The sequence below is a fragment of the Eschrichtius robustus genome, chromosome 8, assembly GCF_028021215.1.
Source record: "Eschrichtius robustus isolate mEscRob2 chromosome 8, mEscRob2.pri, whole genome shotgun sequence".
Lineage (NCBI taxonomy): Eukaryota > Metazoa > Chordata > Mammalia > Artiodactyla > Eschrichtiidae > Eschrichtius > Eschrichtius robustus.
In genome coordinates this window covers 76,887,083-76,906,615 of record NC_090831.1, presented here as the reverse complement: position 1 = coordinate 76,906,615, position 19,533 = coordinate 76,887,083, and the positions used below count along the sequence as shown (strand labels likewise).

Below are 19,533 nucleotides of genomic sequence, written 5' to 3'. Positions count from 1 at the left end.
TCGCCGGGTCCCCTAAGTGCTCTGTGGCCGCCGCTGCCGCCGCCGTCAGAGCAGCTGCTGCCGGCAGCAGGAGCCCGGCGCTGGGCGAGGAGCGGGGACGCGCGGCTGCAGCGTCCCCTGCTTACTGCCGGCCGCTTCTTCTCCGGAGGTGGCCGTCACTGTTGCTGCTGAAAAACCAGCCCGCATTTCCACGGCTGGTCGCCTGGTGAGGAGTTGAGACTCTACACCTCCCGCCCGGAACCCACATGGCTTGTTACCTGGTCATCAGTTCGAGACATCTCAGCAATGGGCACTACCGGGGCATTAAAGGAGTCTTCAGAGGGCCCCTCTGCAAGAATGGATCTCCCTCTCTGGTAACCTGCGCGCACACACACACACACACACACACGTTCAAAATCAATATAAACAGAAAGAGATATTGTCCTGGCACAACGAGGGGGTGATGGATAAGCTACCTTGCCCATAGGTATATTGTGTCTGTTTAGACAGTTTATTGACAGACTGTTACACAGTGAGGGGTGTGTGTTTACATGTGTATTTTCAACACAGTCATTAGCATCTATAGTGCTAGGTATGCGAATATTTACTGAATGCAGTTAAGTGCAGGCTTGTGAAGGTAGCTCCTGTGTGCTGTGTCAAGTTATGAATCTGCTGATTTGGTCAGTATAGAAAGTTTGAGTGGCACTTTATAACCATACTTCATGAAGTCATCAGTTGGGATTAGTTTAATAATGCTGCATATACTTTATAAGAAAAAACTCTAAACATTTTGCATCAGGGTCCGGGCAAAAGGAAAAGTGTTGGATCTCGATATGATGAAATCTAATGCTTCACTATGTAGGTTCTTCAGGGAAAGCCAAAGAGTTCTTTGTGAAAGTATGAATTAGGCAGTTTTTTGTACTATATACAGATGTATTGATGTGCAAATTTGAGTGACTGCTATTTAACTTAGTAAACTATTCAATTTAGTTTACTATTTGATTTAAGTATTTTTTGTTAAATGATTTTGACCGGAATCTATGACTTCAATATATTGTCAGTTCATCCCTTAGTACATACTATAAATCATTTTTTTTAAAGAATTCAAATGTGTTTCAAGAAAAAAAAGTCATGATTTATTTTTTAAAGTTTTGGATTTTTAGTAAGTGACTAAGGGTCTAAACTTAAAGAACGATTTTTCTAGTGTAAGGTGAAAAACTAGTACTTTAAGTCTGTATGATATAAAGAGGGAAAATTGAAGTTGTCTGATTTTTATTTATTCATTTTTCGGTTCTTTCCATCATGGTTTAATGTTTCATTAGCATGAATTATTCAAAACTGCAATATATTATAAAAACCTGTGATTAAGGGCTATATGTGATTTGCATGAAAAATCTGAAATCAGAAAGTGCAGGTACCCAGAGATATCACTAGGACTCCTAATTGTGACAAACTATTGCCTCACATGCTTTCATGCACTGTACAAAGTAGGTCATTGCAAACCCCCTGCAACTATTTAGTATTGAATCAAAAGTGTAAGATGGAATATACTGTTTGTATTGGCATTTGCAATTAAATTCACAGGGTTAGAAGCATCTTGAAGGGTTTTAGATGAATAAAGCCCACATTCAATCTTTCTGAGCAGCTGGTCTGAATCTTTCCTATTTTTAAAGATTCTCAGGATCAGAATTCCACAGTCTCAGCAAACCACCTTAATGTTTAACAACCCATGCTGTCAGAATCTTCCTTAGAGCAGTCTTAAATTCTTCAAATTTTTCTTTAAGCTCATTTCATCTTGAAACCCTAGAATGTTCCATCTTTCTCATAGATATTTTTCCACCCTTTGATAAGCTCTGTGGCTGTCTTCCCAAACCCCCTCTGGTTGTGGAAATCTGAATTGGGTAGTGTGTTACAGGGTACGTGCCTTAATCATTCACAGTGTAAAGGGAGAATTACTTCATAGTTCTTACATTGTTTAGTTCCATTTAAGTTAGTTAGAATATGGTGTTAATCTTCCAAAATCTGTAGGGTTTGCGGAGGGAATTTCTGTCACAAGGTCAAAAAGTGTCCTGCCTCCCTCCCACCCCGCACCCCTGCCGCCCCATTATGTCCCTTCATCTCCCAGGAGCCTGAGTGACCCCATAGGGACTGGACATATGAATGTGGATGTAAGAAGGCAGCCCGTAACCCACGTGGCCCTGCTGGCTGACCAGAGGCTCACACCCACAGGACGCTATTCTTATTCATTATTGGGCTGGTTTTCACTAGAATACTGATTCGTTTACTTTTACCTAGGTTCCACACTTTGAATCACTGGGCTGTTCTCTCCAATGTTTATACATTTGACTGTACTTAAATTACATTTGCATCATTTAAAAATATCTGAATTAGTCTGTGTAGGTATTTCCTAAACCTGATTTATTTTGTCTTCTTTTACATTTTGCTATGGAATTCGAATGACTTTTTCAAGGTTTGAAAAGTTTCTCACATGAGATGAGCAGTACGTGAAAATTGATGTTCATTCATTCTCTGTCACGGGCAGGTTGTTAAGTCAGAAATGCATTCACATTGCATAACATTTAGTCTTTCACCCTAAATTGAAATAGGTCACTATCTTCTGGACCGTAGACCCTTGAGAATTTAAGTAATAGTTTCCTGGTCCAGATGAGTTTATATTTGCCTTCTTCATTAATGAGTTGCGAAGCATAAGACTGAAAGCTGGTTATACATCATTTTTTTTTTTATTCAGAAATACACACCCCCCCCCAAGTTACTTTCAGGTTAACATAAGTTTATTGATTTTTTTAGTACAAATACTAAACTCACAGATCCATAGTATACAGTCATTCATTTTTTATTAAAACATATAGCTACTCTGACAGTAATTTTTTTCCAAACTTAGTTCCCAGAATGGTCTCAGATTGACCTCTATGTCAATGACTTAGTTATTTCCAGTCACTGAAGCTCAGTTTATCTGGGATTATGGATTGGGGTATGACTCATTGATTTAACTCATTTTCACTAAGTTCTACAATGATTTCAACTTTGGTTCTTACTTTTTCAATCTGAGTGTTCTGCCTATTTTAATCCATACTTTTCTGCTTTAGTAGAGCTGTTTAAAAGTAGCGCATAACACAATTATTGAATAAGACTATTTTGTAACTTTGTTATAGAATGGAGAAAAACCACACTTCCTGTTTCCTATAATGAGTTTCTTCTTTGGTAGTTCTGATATAAATACACCTGGGTAATATGAATTTAACATGTCAGTGTCTTATAGATATAATTCTTCAGTTATATATTTAAAGCAGTTGTATAATTTGTCATGTTCAAGTCACGTCTGTAGAATCTGAACATGTGATATTAAACTAACAGTAAAAAAGGGAATGATTATATTTATGTACACTTTTATTTCAAAGGATTTCATTTAGAAAACATTGAATCATTATATGGAACTCTTATAGTAAATACTCAATGGGATACTTGAGAAATAAATAGAGCATTTTTTTCCCAAACAGTTTTCACAGATCAGTAAACTGAAAATCCTAGAGTGAAATGCAGTTCCTATCTTCAAAGTGAAAACATGCAAATGTCTTATCTGTTGCATCTCTCTTCTTTTTGGTGACTTGGTATGAAGAAAATAGCTTATTGTTTTTCATCCTAATTAGGATGTGAATAATTGATTTGAGATAGTTTATGTTACTTTAAATCCAGGGATAGATTAAAGAAAAGTGACAGAGAGTATTGCATAGTGCTTATTGGTAAGTTTTCAATTTTAGAAAGTAAATTTATACCCTCCCACATTTTAGGATATTTATCCCCCACCATATTCCAAATCTATAATATGAATGAATGATGACTTTAAAAATCATACACACATGCGCACGTATTTACACATAGATAGAGATGTAGATACATTGTTACCAGTGCTCAAGTATAGGAAGTTACCTATATATTACATTATAATCTTTACTGTCAGATATGTTAAAGGTAAAACTTTCTTACAATCCAGGAACTTAAAAGTTCTTCTACCACCATGTTTGAATTCAATTAAACAAGTAATATCCTCTTGTAGTGTCAAAAATATATTTGAATAGATTCTTAGTTATCTTGAGTAATGTAAAATATCGTCTCAAATTTAGAGACAAGTTTGGTTTGTTATAGTTTATTTAATCTGTGTGTGGTCAATATTAAGACTATCATTCAGGATATGTAGTGATTAAATGTTAATGATAATCATAGTTTTATATTTTATCTGTGGCACATGGTTAGCTTATTAGAGTGATACTTCTTAAGAAGTGCTTATTTCTGGCAACACTGTAGATAGACACCAGGAGTATCTGTTTCTGGGATTGTCTGTTGTCTTCCTCTGAAATATTTGATGTGAAGGAAATTCTTGGGATTTTCATCTCAGCAACAGATCAGGGTCCTTGGATGTTGTTGTTTACTTGTTATTTTGTTTTGTTTAGTGATCTTATTCTAAGTTATATATCTGACTAAATTACCTAATTGAAGGAGGTGGCATACAAACAAACAAGCATTTTAGATGGACTAAAAAATTCTATAAAGTTCTCTTTTAAAAATTATCAGTGTGTGTGTATAACTGCAAGAACTTCTAGAAAAGATTAATTACCTTGAGGATGCATCTATTCAGAGAATCCCTTATGAGGAAATGAGTGCAGTTACAACCTTGCTCTTTTTTCTAATGCCTATAATAATTGCATGTATTTCCCTTATGCTTAATAAGTACATGTTAAACACATCCAAAAATGCTCTCAAACTGACGCACTTTTCATGTACCAAATATGATTATGAAGACATGCTCTCCCGTAGAGAAGTCACCTGCCTCCTCTTCTTTAATTCATGAATACATATACTGACTTTTATGTTTAAACTTTCAGATGTTTTCGTAAAGAAGACTCAGTTACAATTCTTACAATGTATGTTTTCTTTATGTCAAGTAGTGTATTTAGCAGTCTCCTGTCCTCTAGTTGCCTTTTCAACCCATTTCTTCTCTCCCCCAACTAACTGATTTCGGAAACTTATCGTTGGCATTATGCTTTCCAAAATAAGTCTCAACTTTCTAGGACTTAATTTATGTTTCTGTAACTTCAGAAGGTTTTCATGATAAGAAGAGTCCAGTAAGTATTTGAGTGCTATAATGTGTGACTTTATTAGCTCATACTACATTTATTTCACAATTAAAATTTGACGGGTCAGTCTCTTGATTTGTTTCTTTTAGACTTAACAATTAAGATAAACTCTATTTTAGGTTTCTGCCCTGTATTTTGGAAACAAAATAAAACGTATTTTCATCATGTGTAGGCTAAACGGGGATGGTATTTAGCATAGAACTTAATCATTTGTAGTTTTTTAAAAAAACTTAGCCTTAGTTGTAACTGTGAAATCTTTGTTATATAATGTATATGCACTAAGATACATACTTTCCATGTATTAAATATTAATAGGGTTTGAGATGTCAGTAGGATTAAGGCTGTACTGGGAGCAAAGATCAAGAAGAGTAATATATATTTTGCATAACTTTATGAAGTGCATTTCAGTATGAATTTGGTTTGTCAAAATACACATTGGTAGAATTATTCTTTAGTACATATGTACATATTTTGTAGAAAATAATTTGAATCAAAATTGAAATAAAAATGATACTCTGTTTGAAAATGTCTTCTGGTTTTAACAAATATAGTGTTCCAGGTAACTCCTATAAAATGACGGGTGGCAGCCTTTTGTAGATAGATTTTGTAAGTCAGGTTTACTTAGTGGATAAGGTCTAGAGAGAGAAATTAAATATTTGATATGTTCTCATGAAGTGTAGAGTTATGATGATAATAGGAATATATAAATCACCGAGTTCCAGAGTCTCTCTTGCATTGGAAATACTTATTGGACATGAAAAGAAACTGTGGAAAGATGAATTACGTCATAGTTAGACAGCATTCTCAGTTGTAACTAAGACATTGTTAGCTTATTGAAGACAAAAAATGCAAAGGAATATTATACAGTATTTAAAATGGAAAGGGATTTTAAAAATATTCACTAATGATCCTACTTTTCCTGAAATGGACCCCTGATAACATGCATTGAACTAAATGCTTCTTTCATTCAAATTTGATACCCAAAATTTAAATGTTAACTTCTAAAAAACTGATAGTGTAATTTTCCTTCACATATAAAGAAAGCTATGTAGCTAACTATATTTCCTTTCTTCTTTGGCTGTTGGGAAACCCAGAGACAAATGTGTGCTTCACAAGTGATGGGGATTGATGTTGGCCTTCAAAGCAGCATGATGTCCTCACCCCCACTCATCTCCTATTCCCGGTCTAGCTCTTATTTTAATTTTATTTTCCATGACTTTCATTCTTTTAAATTTATATTTATTGTTTTAATGTATAAAGTTTATTTTAGCTGACTTAGGTCTGGTGTGAAAGCAAGCAGGCTATAAATAAATAATAAAAAGTAGACCCTCCAACTATAGGGAAGATCCTCAGGATTTTAGACTGGACAGTCTTGAGCGTGATTCCTGGAGAGTATTCGTTTTGTTCATTTGTAGCGAGTATAATTAGGGCTGTCAATTTTTTGTTTTGAGAATTGGCAAATTCCTTTTGGCAAGTTTGATTTCACTTTTGTGTGGGCGTAAGAGGCAGAATATAGTTTATTTTGAAACGCGTACTGCCGATTTATTTTGTTTTGTTTTTCTGAACAATCTTTTCCCTTCCCGTTATTCTTCTTGCCATTTATCCTTATTCCTTTCATTAGCATGGTTGCCATTTTTTTCCAACATCTTTTTTTGGTTCCTGTATAAATGCTGGCATATACTTCGAACTCCAGAGGCACAGGCCCCTGCAAATGGTGAGAACCACCCCATTCTGTGTGCTGCCCCACCCAAGCATGCAGGTTCCTTCTCTGTCCACCATCCATGCATAACATTCATCTCTAGCTCAGAATTTAGAGCCTCCCCCATATCTCCATTCAGAACCCACCTCCTACCATTGTTCTTCCCCTGCCCTCTTTCCCACAGCTATTACACAGCACTTCATTTGTCTCATGTTACCTCCCAGTGACAGAAAAATACCATCAATTTCCCCCCACATATGTCCTTTTCAGATCTCCATTTTGCTCTGAATAATTATATTCCCTAACATGTTCCTTGGCAAGAACAGGTGATATGCATTTCCTCTTTGTGAATGATATAAATACAATATTCTAAAGAGAAAATAACTATTGAACCCCTTATTAAACGATGGAGGGGATGGAGGAGGCTCACTGAAATCTGACCCTCCCTGTTGATTTGCTTTATCTAAATGTGAAGTCAAGAGACAAAGAGGTGTCCACATTACGTATTTTCTTATTATCTGAACATGTTCATAGACCTTGGGTGGTATCTAAGAGTCTTCATGATCTAGCCCCTAATATTTTTAAAATACCTGCGTCTTCAGCTTTAACTCTTTTCTTCCACCTGATCCTATGGTCCAGCCATACTGAGCTACTCAAAGCTCTTGACTATGATGGGTGTTTATAGACCTTTATGTCATTGCCCATGCTGTTCTGTCTGCTACAAATCCTCTTTTTGCCATCATTTTTTGGGACATGTCTTATATATTCTTTCAGACTTAATTAAAGAGTTGGGTCCTCATGTGAGTCTACACGAAGTTCCCTCATCTCATGGGTCAAGTGCTTCTTTTTCAGGCTCTAGTCACATCCATTGCTTGCCTTGATAATCACTGAATTGTGTTTGTTTATTGGTCTCCATTTTGCCATGAGATGTGAGATCCTTGGGGTCATGTTTGCCATTGGCCTTATATCCCCAGAGCTAAACACAGCTTCTGGTTTATTATTGATTTCAATAGAAAACAAAAGGATTTCAATAGAAATTTAACTGGTATAAACATGTTCCCTTTGGTCCTGCTGGTAGCTCCAAGAAGAAAACTTTTCCTTAGAGAATTTTTTTCCCAAGTAGTTAGTCAGAATCTTTTAGAATGCAAACTGTTCTACTGGATTGAGTGGCCACTGTTTTCATGGTGATCCTTCTTACTTTCAATTCTACCAAGATCCTTTGGTCAGTTGCCTCAAGTATGATTTAATACTTCCTATTATTCCCAATTGCAGAGTGCTTTATTCCATGTAACCGTTTCTGAACATCTTTTGTTAAAGGCCACAAGAGGCTGAAGATTGGCTATATATAAATGGATGAAATTCATACCTGAGTTAGTCGAGCCATATTTTTCATTGGCACATATTTAATAGCTTCTTTGAAACGAATTACAAGTTAGGAACTTGACCATTCCCTTCCTATTTAGGAGTGTGTCGTAAGGAAGAAAAATAGTGGTTCACACACCATTTCTCCCTTCCTCACTCTCATTTTTCTTTCTTTTGAAAAAGAGACAGTAATTTCCTGGTCACTGGCCACTGTAGCCCTTGAGAAAGCACCATCCTGGAGCAGCTACAGGGTGGTTATTGCATAATTGCCAACCCTCTCCAACTTATCAGTCACACACTTTCCAGCAAGGCTTTGCTAGTACTTTTTTTGTCTTGGATTAGTCAGGATGTGGTCACTGTTCACAAAAGAAGCTTGGACTTCTTCTGAACAATGAATTTTAGCTAAAATACCCAGCCATCTCCAGTGGACATACAGAAAGATAGTAATAGTCTCCAGAGGGGAGAGAATCAGGTCTTTTGTATGGTCAGTTTCTTTTGCTACAGTTGTTAACAAATATTTGACTTCTTTGTCTTATTTAGTGGATATAAACATTGGAAGGAATCTTAGCAATCTGGTTTAGCCTCTGCCTGTATATATTTTAATATATCATTGTGATAGGAGAATAATGACTTCCCAAAGATGTCCACATTATAATCCTCAACACCCTTGACTCTGTTAACTTACATAGCAAGAGGGACTGTACAGATGTGACTAAATTAGGGCGTTGAGAAGGTTTTCCTGGGTTATGCAGGTGAGCTCAGTGGAATCACAAGGGCCTTTGTAAGAGGGAGGCAGAAGTTTCAGAGCCAGAGAGAGAGCTTTGAGATGCTATGCTGCTGGCTTTTGAAGATAAAGGAAGGGGCCACAAGCCAAGGAATGCTTATGACCTCTTGAAGCTAGAAAAGACAAGTAAATCGATTTTCCCATAGAGCCTCCAGAAAAATCACAGCCGTGCTAACACCTTGATTTTAGCTTAGTAAGACTTCTGACTTAACGGACTATAAGATAATAAATTTATTGTCTTTTAAGCCAGAAAGTTTGTGGTAATTTGTTAGAGAAGCCATAGGAAACGAACACAGCTACTCTTAACATGGGTGAACATTTCCAGTGGTAGGGGGCCTCTCTGCTCACCAACATGATTGATCCTCTAGTGAGACCAGTATAATTAATGCTATGTCTCCTCTGCCCTCCCCAAATGTCTCTGCCTCCTTCCATTTACTCACTGGTCCTCAGTGTGCCCTTTGGAAGCAAGAGGATAGATCTACAACCTCTTCAGTGTTAACACCCTTTCTACTATTCAGAGAGAGTTGGTGATTTTTCATTAAAGGACTGAAAAATTTGTGAGAACTAACTAACCTTCTTCCATGTACATCACTTGCTTTATTTTATGTATTAATTGAACTTTGTGCAACTCAAAATGCTTGATTACACTTTTTAATGTGATAGATGTTTTGAAATACAATATACTGATGTTTCTTATATTCTTGAAAGGTGGTAAACTCAATAAAATATTATCATATATTTAGACAAATATCATCCACACTTTCAAATCATGTCAACTTTTTCCAGATAGTTCCCTTTTACACTGTATACATCATTTATACAGAAGATAAACTTAAGAACACAAAACCAGATCATTTTAAAGGCACATTTTAATGCTATCTTTCTTAGTTTGTTTAGTCTTTGATTTAGATACCTGAAAATTTCCTAGGGGGCAAAAAAAAAAAAATTAGTTATAAATAAAAAGTGATGGGACGAGTTGAAATAATAATTATAATTTCATGAAATCTTCACCGTTTCCTATTCTAGACATAGTGGTATCTAAATGGAAAGTTATTTTTTAACTTTTGTACTGAAGAATAATATATAAATTGTCACAAATCGTAAGTGTACAGCTTTTTAATGCCTCAGATGTAGTATAGAATATTACAACTTCCTGGTAGTCCCAGGTGTGCCCCTTACCAAGCACCACCCAACCCAAAGGCAACTATTGTCCTAACGCCAGATTATAAACTGCCTTATTTTTTAAAAAATGATATTAAAAAGAGATGTAGTAAAAAACATATATACTTACAGCTCAACTGACAGCAAGGCCCTCTTTTTGGGTGGGGATAGGTAACTAGACAATGTTTCATCTGCTTACTGTCCTACTTCACTTTGACTGACCACAGCTAACTTAACTAGTTGAAACAAATGAACAAAAGAAGATAATTACATTTATGTCCCTTTTACTTTCCTGTTCATGATGATGATATACTTTTTCTTTATGATCTAGTGTTCTTGAACCAGGCTTCTTATTACTTAACTTCAATAAATCCATAGTCAGCTAAAATTGGATCATTTTTGTTTTTCACAGCATGTAATAAAATCTGAATTTCTTGTAATTATTTTCCCTGTTGTAAAATCACCATTTCTTTTGTAACTTTAAATAAGAGTGCTTTATAAATATATAATTATCTCCAAAAAAAAAAAAAAGAATACTGATTCGGTAAGTATGAATAGATTTATGCTAATACAACACAGGGATTATATCCAAGGTGACATTTGTGAAGTATTTCATTATCTTTCCCTTAATAGTACATGTTGAAATTCAAAGATCTGACCATCATGTAGATTTCGATATCTCTTGAGAGTCGTTAGGAATGGCTCTGTTGAGTTTTCGTTATTCTAGGGGAGATGTGAATTATGCATTTAGTGGCAAAATAGTAAATGATTAAAGGAAAGAAACCTCTAGCTTGGAATTCTCATAAAAATGAAAGTTATGTGCAAATGATATGTAAACTTTATTGCAAAAGTTGTTATAATTTCACACACATACACAAGGGTAAAATACAAGTTTGTGTTACTATGGAAACGGGATTATTGCCAAGGTGATTATAGATAAAACCCAAACAATGCTTATATTAATCAATCCTAAATTAAATGAATTTATATATGTTTAAAGAACTGATCGTGTATTTTCAATCAAATGTAATGCTCATCTTCCAATATCCATATGCTACATGGTATGAGTTCAAGAGTTCTGCATGATGTTGCTGGAAGAAGTTTTAGTGACGATCACTGATGATTTGCTTTCTCATCATTATAGAAGGAAGATTTGTGAAATTACGTTATAAAGGAAAAGTAATAAACTGCAATAAATTTTCCTTTATGTGTTCCTTCTAACAGTGTCACTTTGCTGTAAATTTTTTAAAAAATCACACTCAGTTCCGTCCTCTGTGATCATCAGAATAGACTCCACCCCTGAAAGTGATAGAGAAAATCAGTTTTCCACAAGGAATAGAATAGGTGAGAAAGCATAACTGGAGAAAAATTATAATTGGCATAAACATATTCATAGGGAGTGGTCTTACGTGGACTTATATAGTATATAAGCATCACTTAATCTGCAGATCCTAGAATTAGATCCAGTAGACAGTAACTGGAATACAACTTCTGATCTACTTGTGTGACAAAAATTTGGGAACATAAAGTTTTAAATTCTTCATTAAGTCATGAATATAAGGCTAGCTCTAAGATTCCGTTTCTGACTGTGATAAGCACTGGGTGTGATGAAATATGGGAGGAACCTTCAACCTCACAATTTCTTACCAGTCTGTTTGGAAACAAGTCACTAACGTTTGACCAGTGGTTTTCATGTTGTTGTTGTTGTTTTATTTTTTCATGTATTCTTTGTTCAAAGGAAATCTTAGGAGCCAGGCAAAATAGATGGAACCTTTGGCTAAAGGTGGGGGAGAGAAGCTCTTGGATAGTGAAAGCCTCCTCCTTTTCCTCTGTATCTGGGCAAGGATGCTGGGCAGGGAAGACACATCTGGGCATAAGCCCTGGAGCTTTATGATTTGAATACCACTTAGATGGACCATGAAGGGTAAGTATCCGCTGTTTCCAAAACGTAATTAAAATGCATACATCTTATGCAGAGTAACTCAATTAACTATTTGACACATTGCCAGTTAATTCCACCACTAGACATTGATTAAATATTACTTTCACTCTAAGTTTGCAATTTTTATAAGAAACATTAAGGTGACTTTGGGATTTCAGAACACCTTCATGAATAAGCTCGAGGAAGCTCAAGTTTTTTCCTGAGCTGAGTCCCTGAGGAGACTTTAAATAGAGTCGATGGGAAATAGCCAACGTGTGGGACAGAAATCTAGATAGAGGAGCCTGGTCTGGGAGAAGCCTAAGATTTCTAGAATTGAAAACAGAAGAACATTTTAACTGAGGAGTCAAAGTCATTCATTCACTTATTCATTCAATCATATTTAACAAGTATTGTAAGGGTCTGCTATTTGCCCAACCCTTATTGGCCATGTAGCAAAACTGAAAGATAAATCACACTATGGGAAAAGAAGATATATTTTTCATGCACCAAATACTCCTGGGAAGTAGTTCTACCTACCAGCTTTGGTAAGTGACCAAACTCCTTTGGATAAAGCAGAAGAAAGAAGGTGAGGAGGGGCATCTGAAGTGGATGAACAGAGAATGTGGTTCAGTTGGCCCATGGCACTGAGCACTTAGGTCAGAGTTTAAAAGTAATTTTGACCTAGACAATCCTAAACTTTTATCTCTAGGTTTTATCATTTTGTCCTTTTGTTTTGTTTTGTTTTGTTTTGGATCTTAGTAAATTTTCTTTTTTTGAAACTTCGGCTGACCAAGGAAATGACAGCAATTGAAGTTAGGGTTCCTGTAATCCTGCTGACGTTATTGTGGGATGTAGCCTACAAGGCCAGCACTGAAAGTCTAATCAGCTGAGGGATGAAGGGATGTGGTAGATGTAGTCCCTAGAAGAGAGAAAGCATCAGAGCACTAGACAGGGCTTCGTGTGGTGGTGTGAGGGCCTGAGTGCCTCCCTTTCCCTTGAGGATCTGTATGTGGGGGAGGCATGGTTGGCCACCCCCATAGAGAAGGTCTTGTCTCTATTCTTTGGAGAATCTTCTGTTCTTTTTTTTTTTAAATTTATTTATTTATTAATTTATTAATTTTTTGGCTGCGTTGGGTCTTTGTTGCTGTGTGCGGGCTTTCTCTAGTTGCGGCAAGCGGGCGCTACTCTTCATTGCAGTGTGTGGGCTTCTCATTGTGGTGGCTTCTCTTGTTGCGGCGCATGGGCTCTAGGTGCGTGGGCTTCAGTAGTTGCAGCACGCGGGCTCAGTAGTTGTGGCTCACGGGCTCTAGAGCACAGGCTCAGTAGTTCTGGCACACGGGCTTAGTTGCTCCGCGGCATATGGGATCTTCCCGGACCAGGGCTTGAACCTGTGTCCCCTGCATTGGCAGGCGGATTCTTAACCACTGCGCCACCAGGGAAGTCCAGAATCTTCTGTTCTTAGTGGCCGATGCCAGACGTTTCAATTTAGATGCTGCTAAATGCAAATATACATAAGAAACATCTCTTCATCCAGCTACTGATTTACTCTTTGATGTGAATAAAGAACCTGGAAAAGATTCTTCTCATAACCTAATACCTCAGGTGTTAGGTCCCTAAAAGAAAAGGAAGGAGACCACTGAGGAAATGAAAGCATAGGAAGGGAGCAGTGAAGATGAGTCTTACTTCAAAGTTCTGCTTTGGAAGGGCTTTAGGGGCTCCTAGAGAGTGGAGACCACCACGAGGAAGACCCCAAGAGAACGAGGAGGACCTATAGGGCCCTGGTTGGAAGGTCTCTATGCTATCCTGCTTGGAAGATATACACACCTGTCACCCCGCGTTCCCAGTGGAAAATTCTCAGGGCAATTATAGCTCTGCCTTGAAGCTGATGGAGTTCAGATCCTAAGTTTTCACAAATCATTTGGGGCCCTTACTACATGTTGGGCACTGTCCAAGGTGCTGATGATAGTGAGGTAAACACAATCGACATGGTATCTCTCCCAGTGGAGACTACAGACAGAGAATGAAGATAGGCAGTAAACAGATGTTTATCTCACAATACCCCTAGTTATAAATATACAAGTTCTTTTGAATAAAAAGTAACTGATTGTAAAGAGGGATAACCCTCCTAGTGCTAGGACCATGGAAAAATTCCCAGAGTAAATGATGGCTAATTTGAGACATGAAGAATGAATGGGAGTTATCCTGACACAGAGCCCTAAGCCAGGACCCAGAGAAAGACTCCCAGGCCTGGGATTTGCATGTGGGCTGAGGGGCTGAGAGGGTGCAAGACAAGGCAGGACTAGAAGGTAAGGGTCAACCACGTCTGCTCCTGTAGGCTATGTAACAAGGAAATAAGGAAACCGTCTCAGGTAGAAATATGGCTTTTAATCTTAGTACAGAACTAAACAGTCTGTGGTCCTGGCATGAGTACTTCTAATTACTTCCTGTGGGTTGTGCCACATGAGATAGGAGGAAACCATGGCTTCTTCTGCTGTTGTTACAAACAAAAATCAGAAATGATTTATAAACAAGAAACTAAGAGTACTGGAGTTGAATCATCATTAATCTTAGTTCCCTGTGTAAGTCCATTAAAACTAGGATGTATAAAGTGAGAAGAATTGAGAATTAACTTTATAGATCTACACACAAGTATGATATTGTGATTTAAGTTTCACTCAAAATACTCCTCTTTGATGTTTTAGGGTAATCTGGGGGTGGTCTGGCCGAATGAGGGTTTTCTTGCTTTAAGGGTAGATAACATTTGTATCCAGAAAGCAAAAGATAATGGAGGGTTCTTACAATGTTTTGAATCAATTATAAAAACTCATTTTGTCTTTGTTAGGGAAATTTTATCAGAAGGTATTAGACACCATTAATATAATAACATTGAAGACCCAAGGTAATATTTACTTCTTTAGATGAGGTACCTCTCTGGATCTCTGAAATGCCACTAAAAATGTGTCCCTTCTAGTGTTGCATGGTGACAAAGGTTGCATGTTTTTATATCTAATTAAAAATTTAAAATAAAAAAACCATGATGTGAGTAGGGTTTTACGGTGTTGTCTATGTACATATTTTGCCTTGTTTTATGCATTTACTACTCCCACCCCTACACTTTTAAGGTGAGAGCATGGATATTTTCCCTTCATATGTTAAGTGTAGAGAAGTGGTTAAGCATATAGATTTGAGTTGGACTGAACTGGTTTGACCTCTGACTCCAGCTCTAACTGGTTGTATGACTACTTCAGCACTAAGAGCCACAGCTTGTTCATTGGTGGTGCTACTCGCCTTATTGGCCATTGGAAGATGTGAATGAGCAAATGGGTGCTCAGTGCTTAGAAAAGTTTCTGGTGCATAGTAAGCATGAAATGAAGACAGCCGATGGTTACTCCTGCAGCACGTGGATTGTTCTGTTACGAACAGGTTTCCTTGACCCCTTAAAGTGTTCTAAGCACCTACTGCGAACTTAGCATTCATATCAAATTGTTGAAACTGTTGCTGCTTTGGATGGTACTTTAAGATGGCTCTTTACCATTAGTTGTGTTTTCTTGGAAGACAGGTACAGGCGTGGGGGCCGGTTAGCTTTCTGTTTAACACAACACTTGCAAAGAGAAACCCCAGGTTTTCACAACTTTCACAGTGAAAATGCTCAGTGTGCCCTACTTTCCTGATACAGCTTTAATCCAAGACAAGGATACATTTGAAGTGGCTTTTCCATTTGTCCTGTTTTTGTCAAAGCGAATTGAGTTAAGCAGATAAATTGTTTTTATGATCTTGCTGCCATGTGGAAGGAATTTTTCTCTTCCTTTCCATACAGATAGATATTTAATCTAAAACTACTAACTCTGTGATGATAAGCATTCACCCTCTTACTGTTTTTAAATATCTCTATTTCACTGCCTTTGAAAATTCTAATGAACCAATCATGTATTTTTCTCTCCCCAATAACAACCTGCTTTAATAGTAAAATATTTGAAGTGAGGACATATTAGGTAACTGAGGGTTGTATATGTTACACCTATGTTCACATTATGAGCAAATATGAAGGTCCATGTGTAGGTATAAGCTTTTGTGCACATACATTCTGCTCAGAAAATATTCAGTCATTTTGTTTCATTTGCCACTTCATGATGCAAAAAAGCATTTGTATCAGTGTCTAGTCAGGATAACAGAAACCATTCTCAGCTTTTCAAACAGAGGGAAGCAAGGCAAGGAATTGTTTACAAATGTGTTGAAAAGGCTGAGGGAGAGATAAGGGGAAGATGCTATTACCCAGAGATTAGTAACTACAGGAAATCACTGCGGCCTCTAGGGTTGGAGGAGCAAAGGAGAAAGTGGTACCTAAAGCCCACAAGCCTTACTCTGGTGGTGTTGCTGCTTCTGCCACCACCTCCCCGCTGCTCTGCAGTCATCCAACAGCTTGCAGCCCCACTGGGGCTGGTGGATTTGCTGCCCGAGTGGCTGGTGCCTACAACTGTAGGCTGCTGGCGCCGCTGTGCTGCTACTGCAGAGGCCAGCAGTTGTCTGGTGCTGCCGCCACGAGCACCAGAACCCGTGAGCGCTAAATGCCAAGGTGGCTGGACAAGCCGAAGAAGGAAAATCATGGCTTTCTTTCTCTTTCCTAACTTCCACTCTGACACCAGTCTTCCCAATGGCAGACCTAACCAGAAACCAGCTGGCAAGGAGCTCTGGGATGCACAGTTTATGGGTTCCAGTCCCCAAGGAGAGAGGAAGGATGAGGATAGAACTGATTGCCAACAGAGAAATACTGAGCACTGCAGTTACACCGCTTTCTTCAAGATTGCAGAAAGTAAGAGGGAGAGGCATTAAATAATAGAGGAAATTATGTTTTATCTGTTATATAGAAATCCAAAGGATATTTATGTTCAACCCAGACCTTATGGATATTAGGTTCCTATTGCTGCTGTAACAAATTACCACAAACTTAGTGGCTTCAAACAACACACATTTATTCTTCTTCGGTTCTGTAGGTCAGAATTCCCACAGAGGTCTCGCTGGGCTAAAATCAAGGTGTAGGTAGGGCTGCTTCCTTTCAGGAGGATTTAAAGGAGACCCCATTTCTTTGTCTCTTCCAGCTTCTAGAATTTGTCTGTGTTCGTTGGCTCATGGCTTCCCATCTCTATGTTCAAAGCCAGCAAGTTCTTCTCCTGCTGCCATCTCTCTGATTCTCTGTAGCTGGAAAAACCCTCTGTACTTTAAAGGACTTATGGGATTAGATTGGGCCCACCTGGATAATTCAGGCTCCTCTCCTCATCTCAAGGTCCTTAGTTTTAATCACATCTGCAAAGTCCCTTTTGACATGTAAGACAGTATTCACAGGTTCTGAGAATTAGATCGTGGGCATCTATGGGGACCATTATTCTGTTTACCACAACTCAGAATTTTGGATTCATAGACATCTGTGGTTATTCACTGGTTATTATCTCCCATAGACATCTCAAACACATAATATCCAAAACTAAATTAATCTTCCACCAAGTGCATGCTTTCTTAGTTAGGGACATCATCTTCATTTAACAGTCTAGGCTTGAATCTTGAGACTATTTTTCTTTAATTCCTCATCAGATTGGTAAATCTGCTCATTTTAACTCCTAAATATTTCTCCAATCTACCCCTTCCCTCCAACTTTCCTACCACTCCTACCCCCTGGAATGCAAGCATTTTCCATTTTCCTGAAAATAAAATAATCCTTGATTAACTGTATGGCATTTATGCTAGCTGGTGGAGCTACCCCATGTTGTCTGCTCCAATGGAATTTACAGCCTAGAATGGAAAACACACATTAAACAAATAAACCTGTATGATATATGTTCTAGAAGAGGACCTTTCTCATCTTTCTGCTTATGATTCATTTTTCAAAAATTTTGTGAATATTCTAGAGAAAGGCCATCAAGTTGGCTGATTTAAATTCAATCAATAGTAAGTACTCTTGGTATATGTATGTTGCTTCCCCTGATTCTGGAGGATAGAGAGGGAAAATAAGACTGCTAAATTACATGTCATATATGGCAACTTAGTTACTTGTAGTAAAATCAAGCTAGAATGGCCTTAAGAGCTCATCTTCATCTGTTGTTGTTCAAATGGGGTTAAACTAATGATTTGAGACCTCTACACTGGACTTAAAGAATCACAATGCCTTGGGTGGGGCCTGGATGTGCAGTTTGAACAAGCAGCCCACGAGTTTGTTGTACACATTAACATTGTAGAATTATTGAACCAATGTGAACTTACCAATACTCCTTGGATTTACTTGGATTTAGAACTTCAGAGGCCAGAGCTGAGGAAGGGTTTATGACTTGCTCACTCTCCTCTCCTTTCTTCACTGGTAATTCCTATGGGAATCCCCTGTGACGCTTGCTTGGAGTTCAGACAGCTCTCAAATGCCCAGTTCACAATGGTAGTACCAGGTAGGGAGCACTCATTCTACATCAGATATACTGTGCCCAAACAAGCCTTTCACATATTGTCTCATTTAATTCTTAAAACAATCTTAAGATGGAGGCACTATTCCATCTGCTACTGAGGGGCAGAGAGCTGTGGTTGGACCCAGGACCTTCAGAAGCCAAAGCTCAGGTGTGAAACCACTTGACTGAGAATTGATTGTTCTCTCTCTATGCCCCCATGACAATTTTCACTTTCATTTATTACAACAGAATGACATTTTAATTGTTGACTCACATACTTGTTTCTCTTTCGTTGAGTCTCCTGGCAGTGGGACCTGTCCCTTCTTTATCCAGGTAAATGACAGCACCTGGAGGCCACAGAGTCTGGGGCTTAGTAGGCATTCAGTAAAACTCTATCTCCTTGGTCATTCTTTTACACATTCATTCAATCTTAGTTGATTAGAATGGGTCAAAATGAAAATATTAACTGAAAAGTAAAATTCGAGTATCTACACATATGGCAAATTTAAATAAAAATTTGACAAAATATTCATTTGTACAGCGATGTGTAGGTATAATTAACAAATGTTCAGATTTTAGTAAGGAACTAATGGTGCAAACTCTTGTTATTGGCAGTTACACAAAACTATAAAGCACTTTCCAGGAACCCAAAGACACTAACAATGCATAATAATTAAAAAGTGAGGCACTTTTCTGAAATTTTATCTCACATAAATTGCAAATAACATTATAATTTTTCAAGGTGAAAACCCCAAATTATCTCTGTCCATAGGAGAAAATTTAAATGTGTATATTGCTTCCATTATTATTATGTACTTTTTCTTACTTTGTCATATACTAATTTTGCTCATAGGTGTGAATATTAAACATCAATTTATGTATGTCAGGTGACAAGGCACAGTGGGGTTATTACCTTTTTCCTTCGGGTACATATGATTAAGCGACCAATTTTTTGTTAGAAACATATAATGGAAACAAAAACCCATAAAACCAACATAAGTCCATCTTCATCTTGTTAGAATTTGAGCTCTTTAAAATAATAATTTAAA

General features: G+C 37.5%; 1 protein-coding gene across 1 annotated transcript in view; it reads left to right on the top strand.

Annotated features, from left to right (window-relative positions):
• Positions 1-245: 245 nt before the first annotated feature.
• Positions 246-19,533, top strand: part of ZNF804B (zinc finger protein 804B) — a 518,351-nt gene continuing 499,063 nt past the window's right edge. Inside the window, exon 1 of the mRNA XM_068549317.1 lies at positions 246-353. Coding sequence (XP_068405418.1) covers positions 246-353 — 108 coding nt within the window. The remainder of the gene's footprint in view (positions 354-19,533) is intronic.